General features: G+C 42.1%; 1 protein-coding gene across 1 annotated transcript in view; it reads left to right on the forward strand.

Annotated features, from left to right (window-relative positions):
• The window catches only part of CPLANE1 (ciliogenesis and planar polarity effector 1), a 4,248,669-nt gene that overhangs the window by 3,003,524 nt on the left and 1,230,573 nt on the right, over positions 1-14,572 (forward strand). The window contains exon 33 of the mRNA XM_044076333.1: positions 5,482-6,270. Within this exon, the coding sequence (XP_043932268.1) occupies positions 5,482-6,270 (789 nt within the window). The remainder of the gene's footprint in view (positions 1-5,481; positions 6,271-14,572) is intronic.

The raw sequence follows: 14,572 nt of genomic DNA on the forward strand, positions 1-14,572 counted from the left end.
AATCTCAGACATTCAAAGTCACGTCAGGATCATTCTAGCCAACAGGAAAGTACAGGCCAGAATGGTTCTAAAGGTGTTAGGCCTCATGGCTGCGGCCATTACCCTTCTCCCCCTGGCTCGCTTCTATATGCGCCTTCTTCAATGGATGTTGTTCACTCAGTGGTCTTACCAACAACTTCCACTGCGTCACCAAATACTGGTGACACAGATTTGCAAGAATCATCTTGCTTGGTGGATCACTTCTCCCCAGATTCACCAAGGTAGACACTTTGTAACCCCATCCCCGGTAGCCACTGTCACTACGGATGCCTCCCTGATCGGGTGGGGGGGCATTATCAGGGCAGGATGGTTCATGGGACGTGGCAACCTTTCGAATACCACCTGCACATAAATGTCCTAGAGATGAGAGCAGTGCTTTTAATGTTGCAAGCCCTCAACGACTTTCTTCCCTTAGGGACAATTGCAGTCCACACAGACAACATGTCTGTAGTTTGGTATATCAACAAACAGGGCGGAACCAAGTCCTACCCCTTGTGTCGAGAAGCGCTCAGACTTTGGCAATGGGCGATCTCCTCTCATCGGTTTCTGGTAGCAACGCATATCCCTGGGAAAACCAACATTTTAGCGGACAGATTGAGCAGAGCTATTCTCATGCCTCACGAGTGGTGTCTCAAACAATCTATAGTGGAAGAGATTTTTCTGGAATGGGGTCGCCCATGTTGCGATCTTTTTGCTACTCCCCAAAACAGCAAATGCCCAGACTTCTTCTCTCTCTTCCCTCTGCCAGGCCATCCCCCCAGAGACGCTCTGACCCAAGATTGGCCCCAGGGACTTCTTTATGCATTTCCTCCATTTCCTCTGATCCCTCAGGTTATCCAGAAAGCAACCGTTTTGAGAGCCAAATTGATTCTCATTGCTCCTTATTGGCCTCGACAAATTTGGTTTCCGTTCCTCCATCGTCACCTTTTGGTGCAGCCGTGGCATCTGGACCCAGTGCCAGATCTTCTGATTCACCAATCCGGTCAGCTGCACCGGTCTATCCCTTCTCTCAACCTCACAGCATGGTTGCTCCACTTCCTTCCTTAGCCAGGCTTCCTATGATCTCTAACCCTGTTAGAGACATCATAGTAGCTTCCTTAAAATCCTCTACCAGGAGGATTTATGCTAGCAAATGGAAACGTTTTTCTTATTGGGCTAAAGCCAAGAATATTGATCCCTTCACTGCTCCAGTTCAAGCAGTTTTGGATTTCTTAGCGGAGATTTTTCACGCGGGCTCCTCTTCTTCCACAGTCAAAGTTCAGTTGGCTGCTATCTCGAACTTTCATGTCGGGTTCACAGACCACAACATTATGTCCCACAGGCTTTGTAAAGCCTTCTTGAAAGGAATTTTCCTCCTGAAGCCTCCAGTCAGGAGTCCTCCTCCTCAATGGGATCTAAATTTAGTGCTGACATCCTTAATTCTTCCCCCCCCTTCGAGCCAACTGTTTCTTGTTCCCTGAAATTTCTTTCATGGAAAACTTTATTCCTGGTTGCTATTACATCAGCTAGGAGGGTGTCTGAACTTCATGCTCTATCTGTTCGCCCCCCCTATTTTGTCTTCCACAAAGACAGAGTATCATTGAGAACTAATCCGACCTTTTTGCCTAAGGTCGCCTCAAAGACTAATTTGAATCAAGCCATTGATCTCCCTGTATTTTTTCCAAACTATACAAACAGATCGGAACAAAAATTACATTATCTTGATGTCCACCGCCAACTCAGATATTATTTGGACAGAACAAAACAATTCAGGAAATCCGATCAACTCTTTGTTTCCTATGCTGATAATAAGAAAGGCCTTCCTGTCTCAAAAGTGACCTTGTCTAGATGGCTTTCTTCTGTCATCTCTGAAATTTATCGGCTCAGGGGAAAACAGCTGTGCTCGAAACCGAAAGCACATTCAACCAGAAGCTTAGCTACTTCTACAGCCTTTCAAGCTAGACTTCCTTTAGACACTATTTGTGCAGCAGCCACTTGGGCCACTCCGCATACTTTTGTTTCCCATTACAAATTGGATTTGGCCTCCAGGGACAGAGCCAGCTTTGGCTCTACAGTTCTCAAGAGTCTGTTCCATTGAGCCACCCAGGATAGAGGTGCTAGGGGCGCGGTCCCATCAAGCAAGAATGAAGGCGAGATTGACAACTTAACATTGAGAAGTTATGTACCTACCATAACGTTCCATGTTAGTTGTCTTCTCTCGCCTTCTTTCTTGCGACCCTCCCTCCTTCCCCCAAGCCTGGACAGACCTTTCTCTACAAGGAGTTATACTTCTGAAGACCATACAGAGCTGGTCCTTCTACCATCCTGCAGGTTTTTCTCTCCTTCTTTCTTCCCTTGGGAAGTTGTTATGCTAGGTGCTATTGCCCCTTTGTCATCAAACGAGATCTGGGTACTTACCGCCTTGCATCATGGGATATGGGGCTGCCTCGAGCTGGTAAAAGTGACTCTCGAGCTTAGCAAGTGCCGAGTCGGAGCTGAGGATCGGCTCCGAACCCATCAAGCAAGAAAGAAGGCGAGAGAAGACAACTAACATGGAACGTTATGGTAGGTACATAACTTCTCATTTCTGTTCATACCAGGGCTTTGAGTTTGGCAGTTTCTAAGTAAACCATCTTCTCCTGGATTTTGAAAGCTATTTTCTTTTGTTATTCCTTTCATGACAAACAGCTTTCTGCCTCTGTTTGTGCCAATTTTACTAGGGCAGTGGCTTCCTCTGGAACTTTCTTCAAGAGTTTGGACGCCAGTTCCATCCTTGAAGCTACACCTTGGTCCTCTGTACACACCTTCACTAAACATTACAAGTTGGATATCATTTCCCAAGACAGGGCAGGATTTTCCAAGGCTATCCTTCATGGGTTTGTGGAGGTTTCCTGTTTGTCTTCCTTACAGTAGCTTTTCTACTCTCTCAAAGGTTATGAATACTGCAAAAATTATATGGAAGAACGTAGTACAGTTGTGTAAAATCTTACCGTAACAGGAGATATCCTTCTCTTCACTGTTGTAGTATTCAGTCCCTTCTTCCTGCCCTCTTTTCCCCTTTTTTTGTTGGGAACATCTGGCTGGCTGATGGGTCTTTGCTTTTCTCTTAGGCATCTTCTTTTTCCGCTCAATATACATGTTCTCCTGGGGTGGCTCTAGTTCTCCTGAGGCACTTCAGTTCTGAGTTTGGAGCATCTGTGTGCCACCTTTATTCCCTATTCTGATGCTGGGAGCATGCATCTGATGTATGATGCTGGTAATAGGTAAAGACTTTGATACACTGGTTGGACATTGGGCTGTCCTTGGCAGGCAATCCCACAGGTTATGAATACTGCAGCAGTAAAGAGAAGGACCTCTACTGTTCTAGTAAAATTTTACACAACTGTACTGTCTGTCTGCAGCTTGGGCATATGCTGGAGCTAGTATGGGAAGGATATGTTTGCCTGTTCTTAGGGGTCAGATTGGAAGCATCCAATGTCATAATCCCTTGGTGAATGGGCGACAGTAAAAAAATGTTTTGCCACCAAACTGCGAACACAGTAGTCCCTATTGTAGATGTACAAAAGTGTTCACTCACATGGCTAGGACTTAACTCCCATGATGATACAAGTCCTTTTTCTACCACCCATGGGACGGATTAGGGCTACACCAAATACACCTTCATTGTTCAGATGCTGGCAAGGGCACAGACTACTACTGAGGCTTGCCTGTATAACACCTCCTCCCCAGCCAGCTTTCCCAATCAATGAAGAATAGGTGTGATGGGGGAATTAGTGGATCTTATTGATGGGAGAGGATGGATGGTCAGCAGAAGCAATGGCAAAAAATGTATAGAAAAAAGATTTTACTTAACAGCACAAAATAATATTGATACCACACAATCAGGTGCCACAGACATAAAGAAGGCTTATTGAAAATAATATTAAAGCTGGAAATGTAAAAAAACAAGCCGGCCACACCAGATACTGAATGTAATCCAATTTAATTAAGCGATTTTGTCTTACTCAATTTCGACTTCCTCAGAATCAGGATTACGTTCAGTATCTGGTGTGGCCGGCTTGTTTTTTTACATTTCCAGCTTTAATACGAGTTGTTGTGTGTTCATGGTTACTTATTGAAAATAACCCAAGAAGCTATGGCAAGTTAAAATGATTGAGGCCACATTTAATTTAGCACCATCACAGCTGTACTGTTAAGAAATAAGAAAAAAAAACCTGTAGTAACAGAATCTTTTTTTTTTTCACAATCATCCTTGGATTGTAATATCACATAGAGGAGAACAGTTTGGACAGAAAGGCAGTGATCATGTGATGAAGGTAATACTTCATATCTCTTACTTTCTGGTGTTTTAGCTTCACCAATTTGTATATCATACTAACAGCCTCTGTCAGTCAAACTATCTCTGTACTGGTCTGTGCAAGACGTCTGTCTCATAGGCTGTAATGAGTCTCTTTCCTTGACACATCTGCCATCAGATTTCATTCAGATTAGCCTGCCCAAATGCTTTTGCTACTAGCGCTCTACATTTGGCAGCAGGAAAACTTTAGCACTGTTATTTGACCATTTTATTTTTAGGGTGTGTACCATCTGGGTTGAATAGTACATGAGGTTGTGCCCAGCCATGAGATTTCCTCCTGGTTATTATCTGTGGTATACTAGGTGGAATATATATTTAGAAGGCGGGAATGTTAGCAGCTTCTACACAGCTGTGCTCTGTGTGTGTGTGTGTGTGTGTGTGTGTGTGTGTGTGTGTGTGTGTGTGTGTGTGTGTGTGTGTGTGTGTGTGTGTCTGTCTGTATCAATATGTTTGTACGTATGCACATTCAGTATTAGTAGTCTTAGACCAAGAAGGAAGGCAGAGTGATAGTGACCTTGCTGCCTGTAGCTAATGTTCAAGAGTATATTTGATGTCTGTATTTCATTACTCTAATGCATCACTCAAAACATTACTGGAAATATCCATGGTCCGTATATCCACACCAAAGCTAAGACTGACGAGTGAAGATACATTTTCTTTTTAAGGTAGTTGTGAGCGCAGGTAGTAAAAGTATGAATGAGTGAAAAGTTTTGTTAAAGTAATACAGACAATCTTTTCTTGATATATTTGATCTCATTTAGATGATAGATACTCTTTACAGGATTAATAATAATACAAGTAATTATCCAGTGTCTTTAGACATTATGTCCAGTTATTTTATTCCTTCATGCACATACTCTAGTAATGTAAATACTAAAGCAGTGGGTGTAACATAACCCTGTATTGATATGAAATTAGTTCTTTGACTTCCAAATATAAAATTCAGAGATCCTTTAATCTCTTTTGTTCTGTTTATGTAGCAGTAACATTGACATACATGATTTATACTTGTGCATGCTTTACAGTTCTTAATTACTTATTGTAGTCTGCTTCCTGCATCGTAAACCACTTCAATTTCAACCATTTTTGTCTTTATTATTTTTCAGAATCCTCCAGAACTGAATCTCCCCATGAACCAACCTAGGAGTCAAACCAGTGGTACTGGTATAATTCCAGAATCGTTGCCATTGCTGAGTTCTACCCATATAAGGGACTGTCATTTGCTTTTGCCACAGACTATCAGTCACAAGAGCATTAATCTTATTCCTGTCAACAGAGAACTGTCTGCAGTAAGTAGAATTCCTCTGCTTAGACTCCACGATGTCCATCAGTTTAAACAACTGAATGTGCCAGAAATGAGGATCCCAAATGTTGCTACTTCCCAAGCTCCTTTTTCATTTTCCTTGCCACCTAAAGAAGCATGGGGGCCTTCTATCCAGCAACAAAACCTTTTGAAATCAGGAGTTCCAAAAGAAACTGGCTCAGCAGCAGTACACTTTACCATGTATGATTTAGAGCATGTACCACCAGCAGAAAAGCAGAAACGACTTGGTGAAATGACCTCCAAAGGACCACCCAGCCATCTTAACATGGATCAGTATGTCAACTACCCAGCACCTACTTCACAAAGAAATGATTTTGAGCAGAGAATGCCAGAGGTTCAGCCTTCATCACAGTATAAAACTTCTTTTAGTACTCCTACAATCCCTTTAATAAGCCTTAAAACGTGTCCATCACATCCAGCTGCATCACATGCATTTCCACCAATTGTACACTCCACTGTGCCATACTGCTCGGTACCTGTAAGGCCTCCAACAGTTAAATTACAGGCAAAAACTGGATTACAGTACTTAAGAATGCCACTGCTTCAAGCTAACCTGCCTCCAGCTATTAAGGTAATTCAAATTGCTGTTTTAAAGTAGCCTAGTAAGAAATACATTTTAAAATATGTTTTTATATTTTTCCATGGGACACACGCAAAATCTGCAGTATATATTGCAGATTGTGTATTGCCCATATAAATAAGGTGCATGTTAACAACTTTGTGTTGACTTGCTGTCCATGTGCAAGCAATTGCATTAGCTTACCTAAGGCCTCAGTAATAATATTTAACAGTACCCTCTTCAAAAAGCACATCAGTCCAGAAGGAATTGCAGTATACTCAGGCATGTTGATTGGTGGACAACAGAGCCAATGCTGAGCATCGGCCTACTGCTAAATGATCTAGTTTTGGAGAGGACTGTTCTCAGTTTTAAACAAATGCATTAGTCAAAGCTAGGTTTACTTCCTTTAGTTTGTTACTTTTGTTGCTGCCTCAGTTTGAGAGTGACTTAATAGTAGCAATTAAAATGTGGGGAGAGGAGAAAAAAAAAAACAGTGGTAAAACTGAAAAAACAACAACTGAGATCAGCACAGGTTCTTTGCTATTCATTTTTGTGTCTTAAATCAGTGTGTGACCAGATTTTTGGTGATTTCGGTGCTCCTACTTTAGTTGAGAGATGTTAGAAATATTCTTTTTCCCACTGCATTGTCTGATTTTCTTTTTCCTTGCATTCTGCTTTCTAACTTACAGGTGCTTCCAACATCTGGGAATACAATGCAGAGCAATCAAAAACATACAGGCATGAAGGCTGTAGGATAAAATGTAATCCATAGGAAATCTGTTGTGTTTTAAGAAGTGCTTCACCTAGTAACTCTTGTCCCATATGAAGCATATGAACTAATGAATATGTGCATTGCAAACCATCAGGACTCATGGCAACAGTCTGAATGCTTATTTGTTTAATTTCCATTATATTTTAGCCTATGCCTACCATCCCAAGATTATTGGTCTGTGTAAGCCAAGTGAACATATACAGAAAATATTTTGACTAACATTGTAGTCTGAGAGAACAATTCCCTTAATCTAATCTTCTGCAGAACCTGAACTTGTAAACCAAAGCATTTTCTATCTTAGGTACTAGGGTAAGTATAAAATTAATACTATTTGACAGTAAGTTAACCACTGTATTTATAAAAGAATCAGATAACTTCAGTAACTTTTTGGCATTAATACAACAGTAAAAGTCAATTTTTCCTTCTGCCTCGTTTGGTCCTGTCCCACCTCTGGAACCTCCTGTTTTTTGATTCATGTAAGTGTCTCCTCCTGAAGAAATAGCTGAGTTGATGTTCTCAGTTTTCATTTGTTCCTCAGCAGTTGGGTTCGGATCCAATCCTCTGATCTGACTCAGATGTTACTATATCTCGTGGTAACCGTAAAGCTCTCGAGCTTCTCCCTTACCCACAATGCACCAACCCCCAACATACCTCAGCAATCATTTGCCACCTTCGTGAAGTAGACATGGTCACATGAGCTGTCGAGCTTATTTTCAGATAAGTGAATTTTTCTTGTCTTATAGTTTTATTTTTCCATCCCTATATATATTTTTCTTATACTTGGTGTATCCCTTATATATACCGTGGTTGGTGTTCTAGTATATATTTACCTTTTTCCTATTTAACTTTTTTACACTGTTTAGTGTACTCTTGCATACCATTGTGGGTATTTTTTCTTCCCTGGCCCTTATTTCCCTTGTTTTTATTTAAAATAAATTAAAAAAAAAATTCTTTCTTTGTTTAGCAGTGTCTGAAAGTGGCCCTTTGGGGGTTAAAAAATGTCAAAAATATCATAAGCTTCCTCTCTTACATGCACATAATTTGTATGTGTATTGGCTGTGGCCAGACCACTTGAACATAGACTTCTCTATATGTAAGAACTTTAACCTTTGAGCTGTTGTGGATTGCAAAAACAAGTTGATTTTAAAAGATTTGTTATCTTCTGTTTTTTCTGAAGCAATTACTGGGGCTCAACTCAAAATCTCCTTTAGCCTCCTCTCATTCTTCCAGGAGTCTCACTGAAGCCAATGTAGATAGGATGATGAGATTTCTCTTGGCACAGATACAGATGGGTGATCCCCTGGCTCCCTACCCTTTCGGGTCAGGAAGGCTTGGTTTATTCTACCCCTCCACTATCGGCTCCTTCTTCAGTTTGGGTAGTCTGTTTTGAAACCCCTAGATCTAAGTTTGCCGGGACTGCCTGGGTCAGATCAGAGGATATTTTTATCTTTGGCTCCAAGGATTTCTCGGAGTGCTTCATCTCTCACGAGTTTGGAGGCAGATGATGCTCTGAGCCATAGCATCCCTGCCAGATCCAAGGTGTTGGAGTCAACTCCAAAGTTGTTGGAGCCGTCACTGCCCCTCGGAGCCTCAGCATTGGACACATCAGCTCCAGCTTCCACCTTGGGTGGAATGCCTTCTGGGCAGATGGAGCCGATGGGGCAGAAGCATGGCTTCTGTGCTCCATCAGCTTCCTTCTCCCCAAGTCATTCTGCATTTGAGGTGGTGGAGAGAGTTTTCTTTGCTTCAGCAGGACGGAAGGTCTCTCCTCCCTCAGATCTCCCTTCAGAGCTCGTGTCTCTGTGCCTTGAGCCTCTACTTTCAACTCCACAGGGGACAGCCAACCCAAACTCTCCAAGCTCCCCAGCAGGGTGTCACCATCTCTTCTGATACTTCTCTGGAGCATTCTGCCAAAGAAGTGCCTTAGAATAGAAAGTGCAAAAGGAGGCACTTAGATTTTCCACAGGAATTTATCACTGAAGATAAGCAATTTTGATGAAGGGGAAGGATCCCCAAGATCACCACCTGAAGAATCTAATTTGAAGACATCTTGCAGATCCTTAAACAAAAGGGTGTTTTTTTCCTCCAGCAGTCCTTCTCTGGAGTCATCGGTATTCCTGGAGGCATTTGGATCTGGCCCATCTACATCCTGGGTAACTCCACCTGCTGATGAGCTCTTTGATTTGATCTCTAATCTCTAAGGTGTGAAAGGAGCCTGACTTAGTTGAAACTGTCCCCAAGATACCGGATCAGATTCTGGCACCACCTGCAGGAAGGAAGTTTTGGGGTAAGGGAGAAGCTGTGGATACTGTGGTTGTGGCAGTGGCCACTAAGAAGGAACTGGCAGCACAGAGTTCCGCTAACCATCCCACCAAACGGGGAGTCTAGGGCTTTGTACAGATTTGAGAAGCATGTTTATGTTTCAGTGACCTTTGCCCTCAGGTCGCTGAACTACCTGGTACAATTCAGAGGGACTTGATTAAGGAACTATCAGAATCCCTTTCTGGGACCATTACTGCTGGGACTCAAGCTTTTGTGGCCTCACAGTTGGCAACCCTTCAGTCCATCTCAAATTCATCCATAAGGCTTCTCTCTCATGCAGCTGAGGGTATCTCAAGGGCAGCAAGTTTCAGGCATTTCCATTAGGAAGCATGCCTGTATGTGCTTGTGTGACTTCACGGAGCTGGCCCTTCAAGTCCTCTTTCGTCAATGCTCCTTTTGACGAAAGTTCCTTATTTGGCCCCAAAGTGAACAACACACTCTCCAGGTGTGAGCAGATAGGAAAGACACTGTCTGCAGTGGAAGTATGTTTTTCAACCCCTCAAAGGACCTCCTTTAGGAACCAGTGTGGAAGACTAAAAATGTGGTTCAAAAATTTCCAGGGTCCTTTCCAAGATCCACTTGGAAGTAGTTCCCCCAGAGTCGGGGGGAAACTCAAATGGAAGACATTTCCCACATGGCAGGGGTGGCCTGCAGAACCAAAGATCCAGAGATTCTTTCTCTGACAGACCCTATCAGTGCTCCTGAAAGGAGGCCTGATTGTTCCCCCTGGAAGCAGTCGGGGGTCGTTTATCTCTGCACAGGAGAGCCTGGCTAGACATCACAATAGATTTGTGGGTGCAGAAGATTATTTCCAGCAGTTATATAATTCCCTTTTCCCTTCCACCTCCATCCTCCTGCAAGTTTCCCGCTGCTCCACCCAGTCAGAGGAAAGCAGCAGCACTAGAAATACAAAAGCTGGTAGAAAAGAGAGTCATCCAAGTGGTCCTACCAGACCAGATAGAATCCAGAACTTACTCAAGATTCTTTATAGTGCCCAAGGAGACTGGAGACCAATTTTGGATCTCTGCAACTTGAACAAATCGGTTCAGTCCATTTTGCCCTTTTTAGACAAGGATGATTGAATGTGCTCAATAGACACGTCAAGACATGTGCTATCACATAAATATGTAGATAGAGTCCATAAGGTGCTTACAATTCTGGCTGGGAGCCAATCATTACCATTTCAGAGCCCTGCCCTTTGGCCTTACCACAGTCCCCCCTAGGGTGTTCACGAAATGCATGGCTGTGGTAGCAGCTCACTTAAGACTGCAGGAATTCTGGGTGTCTCTGTATCTAGATGACTGACTCATTACCTCCCTCACCAAGCATCTGCTCATAACAGCAAGAGATCAGATACTCCAAGTTTGCTTCCTTCTAGGAATTACCATAATTTACAGCACATCTCAGTTAGAAACTTCTTGGGTACTGGAGTTTATAGGAACAGTTTTCAACACGGTATTACTAACAGCTTAATTTCCTCTTGCAAGAGTACAAACTTTCAGATTCCAGGTCAAGAAGATTATTCACAGTATGACGATTTCAGCACGATTAATTCTACAAGCCTTCGGATCAATGTTAGTGGCTTAATTTTAGTTCCTCTAGCAAGATTCTACATGAGGATCCTCAATGGATGCTAGCAAGTCATTGTTCGATTCTTTATCAACACATCAGTCCAAATAAAAATCATTCAAGCATGGAGAAGGTATATTTGGTGGTGAATTCGATCAGATCAAGTTCTTCAAGGCCGTCCTTTCATTCTCCCTGAGCCCAAGGCCATACTGACCATAGATGCATCCCAGATTGGGGGGGGGCACTTCCTGGGGAAAACAGTCCAAGGCACTTGGTCCCCCAAAGAGGCCAGCTCTCATGTCAATGTCCTAGAAATGAGAGCAGTGCTGTTAGCATTGCAAGCATTCTAAGACTTTCTCCCTTAAGGGATAGTTTCAGTTCAATTGGACAATATATCTGTAGTCTGGTACATAAACAAGTAAGGAAGAACCAGGTCTTACCCCTTGTGCCGAGAAGCCTTCAGAGTGTGGCAGTGGGTGATCTCTTCCAACCGCTTTCTGACAGAAACGCACATCCCAGGGAAGTCCAGAGTGATAGCAGACAAGCTTAGCAGGTCCATTCTACTACTGCACGTGCGGTCCCCCAACAAGAAAGTGGCAGAAATGATTTTCCATCAGTGGGACCAGCCTTGCTGCGATCTTTTTGCTTCTCCCCTAAACAAGCGCAGCAGCTTCTTTACCCTGGTTCTCCCACCAGGGAATCACTGAGGGACCCTCTGCTCCACAGTTGGCCTCTATGATTATCCTCAAATCCCTTGATCCCCAAATTTATGTAGAAAGCTGCCAGGTTGAAGAGCAAAGTCATCCTCATTGCACTTTACTGACCTCGACAGATTTGGTTCCCCTTTCTTTGGCCTCATCATCTTTACCCTCCTTAGAGTCTAGATCTGATTCCAAGCATCCTGTCTCACTCGACGGGCATGATTCATCCGGATATCTCAAACCTAAAGCTGACAGAGGGGTTTCTCCACTTCCTTTAATAGCTAGACAACCTATGCCCTCTTCCCCTGTCCGTCATATTCTTTTATCTTCCCATGAAGCTTTTATGAGGAAACTTTACAGAAGTAAATGGAAGAGATTCATTTTTGGGGCACATCAGAAACATACTGACCCTTTTTCATCCCCTGTACATAGTGTCCTTGAATTTTTAGCAACAATTTTTAATGAAGGAGCTAGCTCCTCAACCATTAGATTTCAGTTGACAGCAATCTCTAACTTCCATATTGGATTTGAGAATTATTCCTTTGCTTCATCTAAGTTTTGTAAGTCCTTCTTGAGAGGCACTCTTCTGTTGAGACCACCTGATAAAGAACCCTACACCCCTATGGGACTTAAATTTAATACTGCGGGCCTTAATTCATTCCCCCTTTGAACTAGCAGCAAAATGTGATCTTAAATGTCTGATCTGGAAAACTATCTTTATAGTGGGAATTCTCTGCTAGAAGAATTTCTGAACTTCAAGCTTTGTCCTCCAAACCTTCCTACTTTGTTTTTTCATAGGGAAAGAGTAACATTATGAGCCAACCCTTCTTTCCTTCCTAAGGTGGTGTCAGAATCCAACATCAGCGAGTCTGTTAATCTTGCCTGTCTTTTTTTACAAAATTTGAGAACAGAGGAGAATACATGTTGCATTTATTTGTTAGATGTTCATAGACAGTTACGTTTCTACTTACATAAGACAAAAGACTTTAGAAAATCTGATCAACTATTTGTCTCCTTTGTGGATGTCAAATTAGGTAAATCAGTTACAAAAGTAACTTTGGCAAGATGGCTTACCAACTGTATATATTCTGTCTAGAATAAATTGGGTATTTCATTACCAAAACTTTAAGAGCCCACTCAACTAGATCCATGACAACTTTGTCAGTATTTTTATCTAGGCATGCCATGGATGACATGTGTGCAACTGAAACTTGGGCTAATCTCCATACTTTTATTACTCATTACAAACTAGATCTGGTCTCAAGGGGAAAAGCAGCCTTTGGTTCAACCATGTTCAGGAATGTCCTTCCTTAGCGTCCACCAGGGATTTCAGGTAGCTGGGGACTCTGTCCCAGTGGTTGAGGAATGAATGAAAATTGACAATATCAGATAAAGAAGTTAAGTACTGACCAAAATGTTACACCTGCATTGTCCATTTTCATTTTCCCTTAACTCCCCTCCCACCAACCCCCAACAATTTAACAAATGATTTCTGGAAGAATGAGAGTTTATAAGAACTTCTCTGGTCCTTCTGTTGAGCTCCAGATAATGGCTTTCTGTAATTAGAAATTGACAGAAATATTTCTTATTTCTAATCTAGCGGCAAATGTGATCTGAGGTATGTTAGGGGTTGGTGGATTGTAGGTAAGGGAAAAGCTCGAGAGCTTTGTGGCTACCATGAGTTATAGTAACGGCCTAGTCAGATCCAAGGATCGGATCTGAACCCAACTGTTGAGGAAGAATGAAAATGGACAACACAGATGGAACATTATAGTTCATAGGTAGGTACTAGGCTATTGGCCCTACGGCCTATATAAGCCTAACCAAATGGGTACCCTGGCTTTTGCTACCCAAGAAAATTATTTTCCTGTGCCCCTGTCAAGCAGAGCCACAGAAGTGATTCCCGGGGTGAATTTCCTATCTCCCATCCAATCATCAAGATTTTTCTTGAAGAGTGCTAATGAGGAGCTTTGTTTGATGTAGATAGGTAGTTTGTTCCAGAGTATGGGAAGTCTCTGGGACAGGAATCTATCCCTCCAGCATGTTCTGTTTATTGTGTTGACAAGGTTTAGGTCCCTAGAGCGTGTAGCTCGGACTGATTGGGATTTTTTTTACATGGAGCATGTCCATCTGCTGTGGGTTTGACGTAGCTTTGTATGTTAGGCAGAGATCGCCTCTGAGTAGACGATATGCGACAGAGTAAAGCTGGAGTTTTTTTGAGATGGTCTGCGTAGGGCATCTGCTTGAGGCCAGTAATCCTCTTTGTGAGGCATTTCTGTGGTCTTTCCAGTTGTTGTAGATGATGAGTACATAACTTATTTTTTGTGAACCTGGAAAGACATTACAGTTTTCAGAGTCATAAAACTTTTAAAAGAAATATTGTGAATAGCAGAATGTGCATTCATCTGTAAAACCCAAGACTAAACAAATTCTCTAAGTAGTAGAATGCACATATGTCTGTAAAACAGAAGAGCCACTTCCAGTTCATCTCCTCACTTTGCCCTGCTTACTATATTGGCAAAACAGAGAGACTATTTAAGAAAATAATTTATGATCATGTTTACAGAATTAGGTAAATGACACCAAGAATGCTTTATATAGACATATAGAGAAGAAAGGTGAACATCGTAGTTTCAGTTTTGCCATAATAGATCAAGTTTTTACATCAAATAGAGGGGGCAATTTCAAAGCAATACTAAGCAAAAAAGAAAGCATGTGGCAAGTGTTGACCGATGCCACAAAGGAACCGGGTATAAATGATTTTATTTCTATTAAACCCTTTCTAATGTTGGCTTGATCAGTCACCTTCAGGTGCAATATGTTATCATAAAATTATGTATGTGTTTGTTAGTTACATCAGTGGAGTATGAAGTTTGTTATTACAATTTTATTCATTTAGTATTTTTTAGAAAAATGTTTATATTAATTGTTATTTAAGGTTTTAGTAAGT

This window comes from Protopterus annectens, chromosome 1.part0 (genome assembly GCF_019279795.1).
Source record: "Protopterus annectens isolate FY-2018-M chromosome 1.part0, PAN1.0, whole genome shotgun sequence".
Classification (NCBI taxonomy): domain Eukaryota; kingdom Metazoa; phylum Chordata; order Ceratodontiformes; family Protopteridae; genus Protopterus; species Protopterus annectens.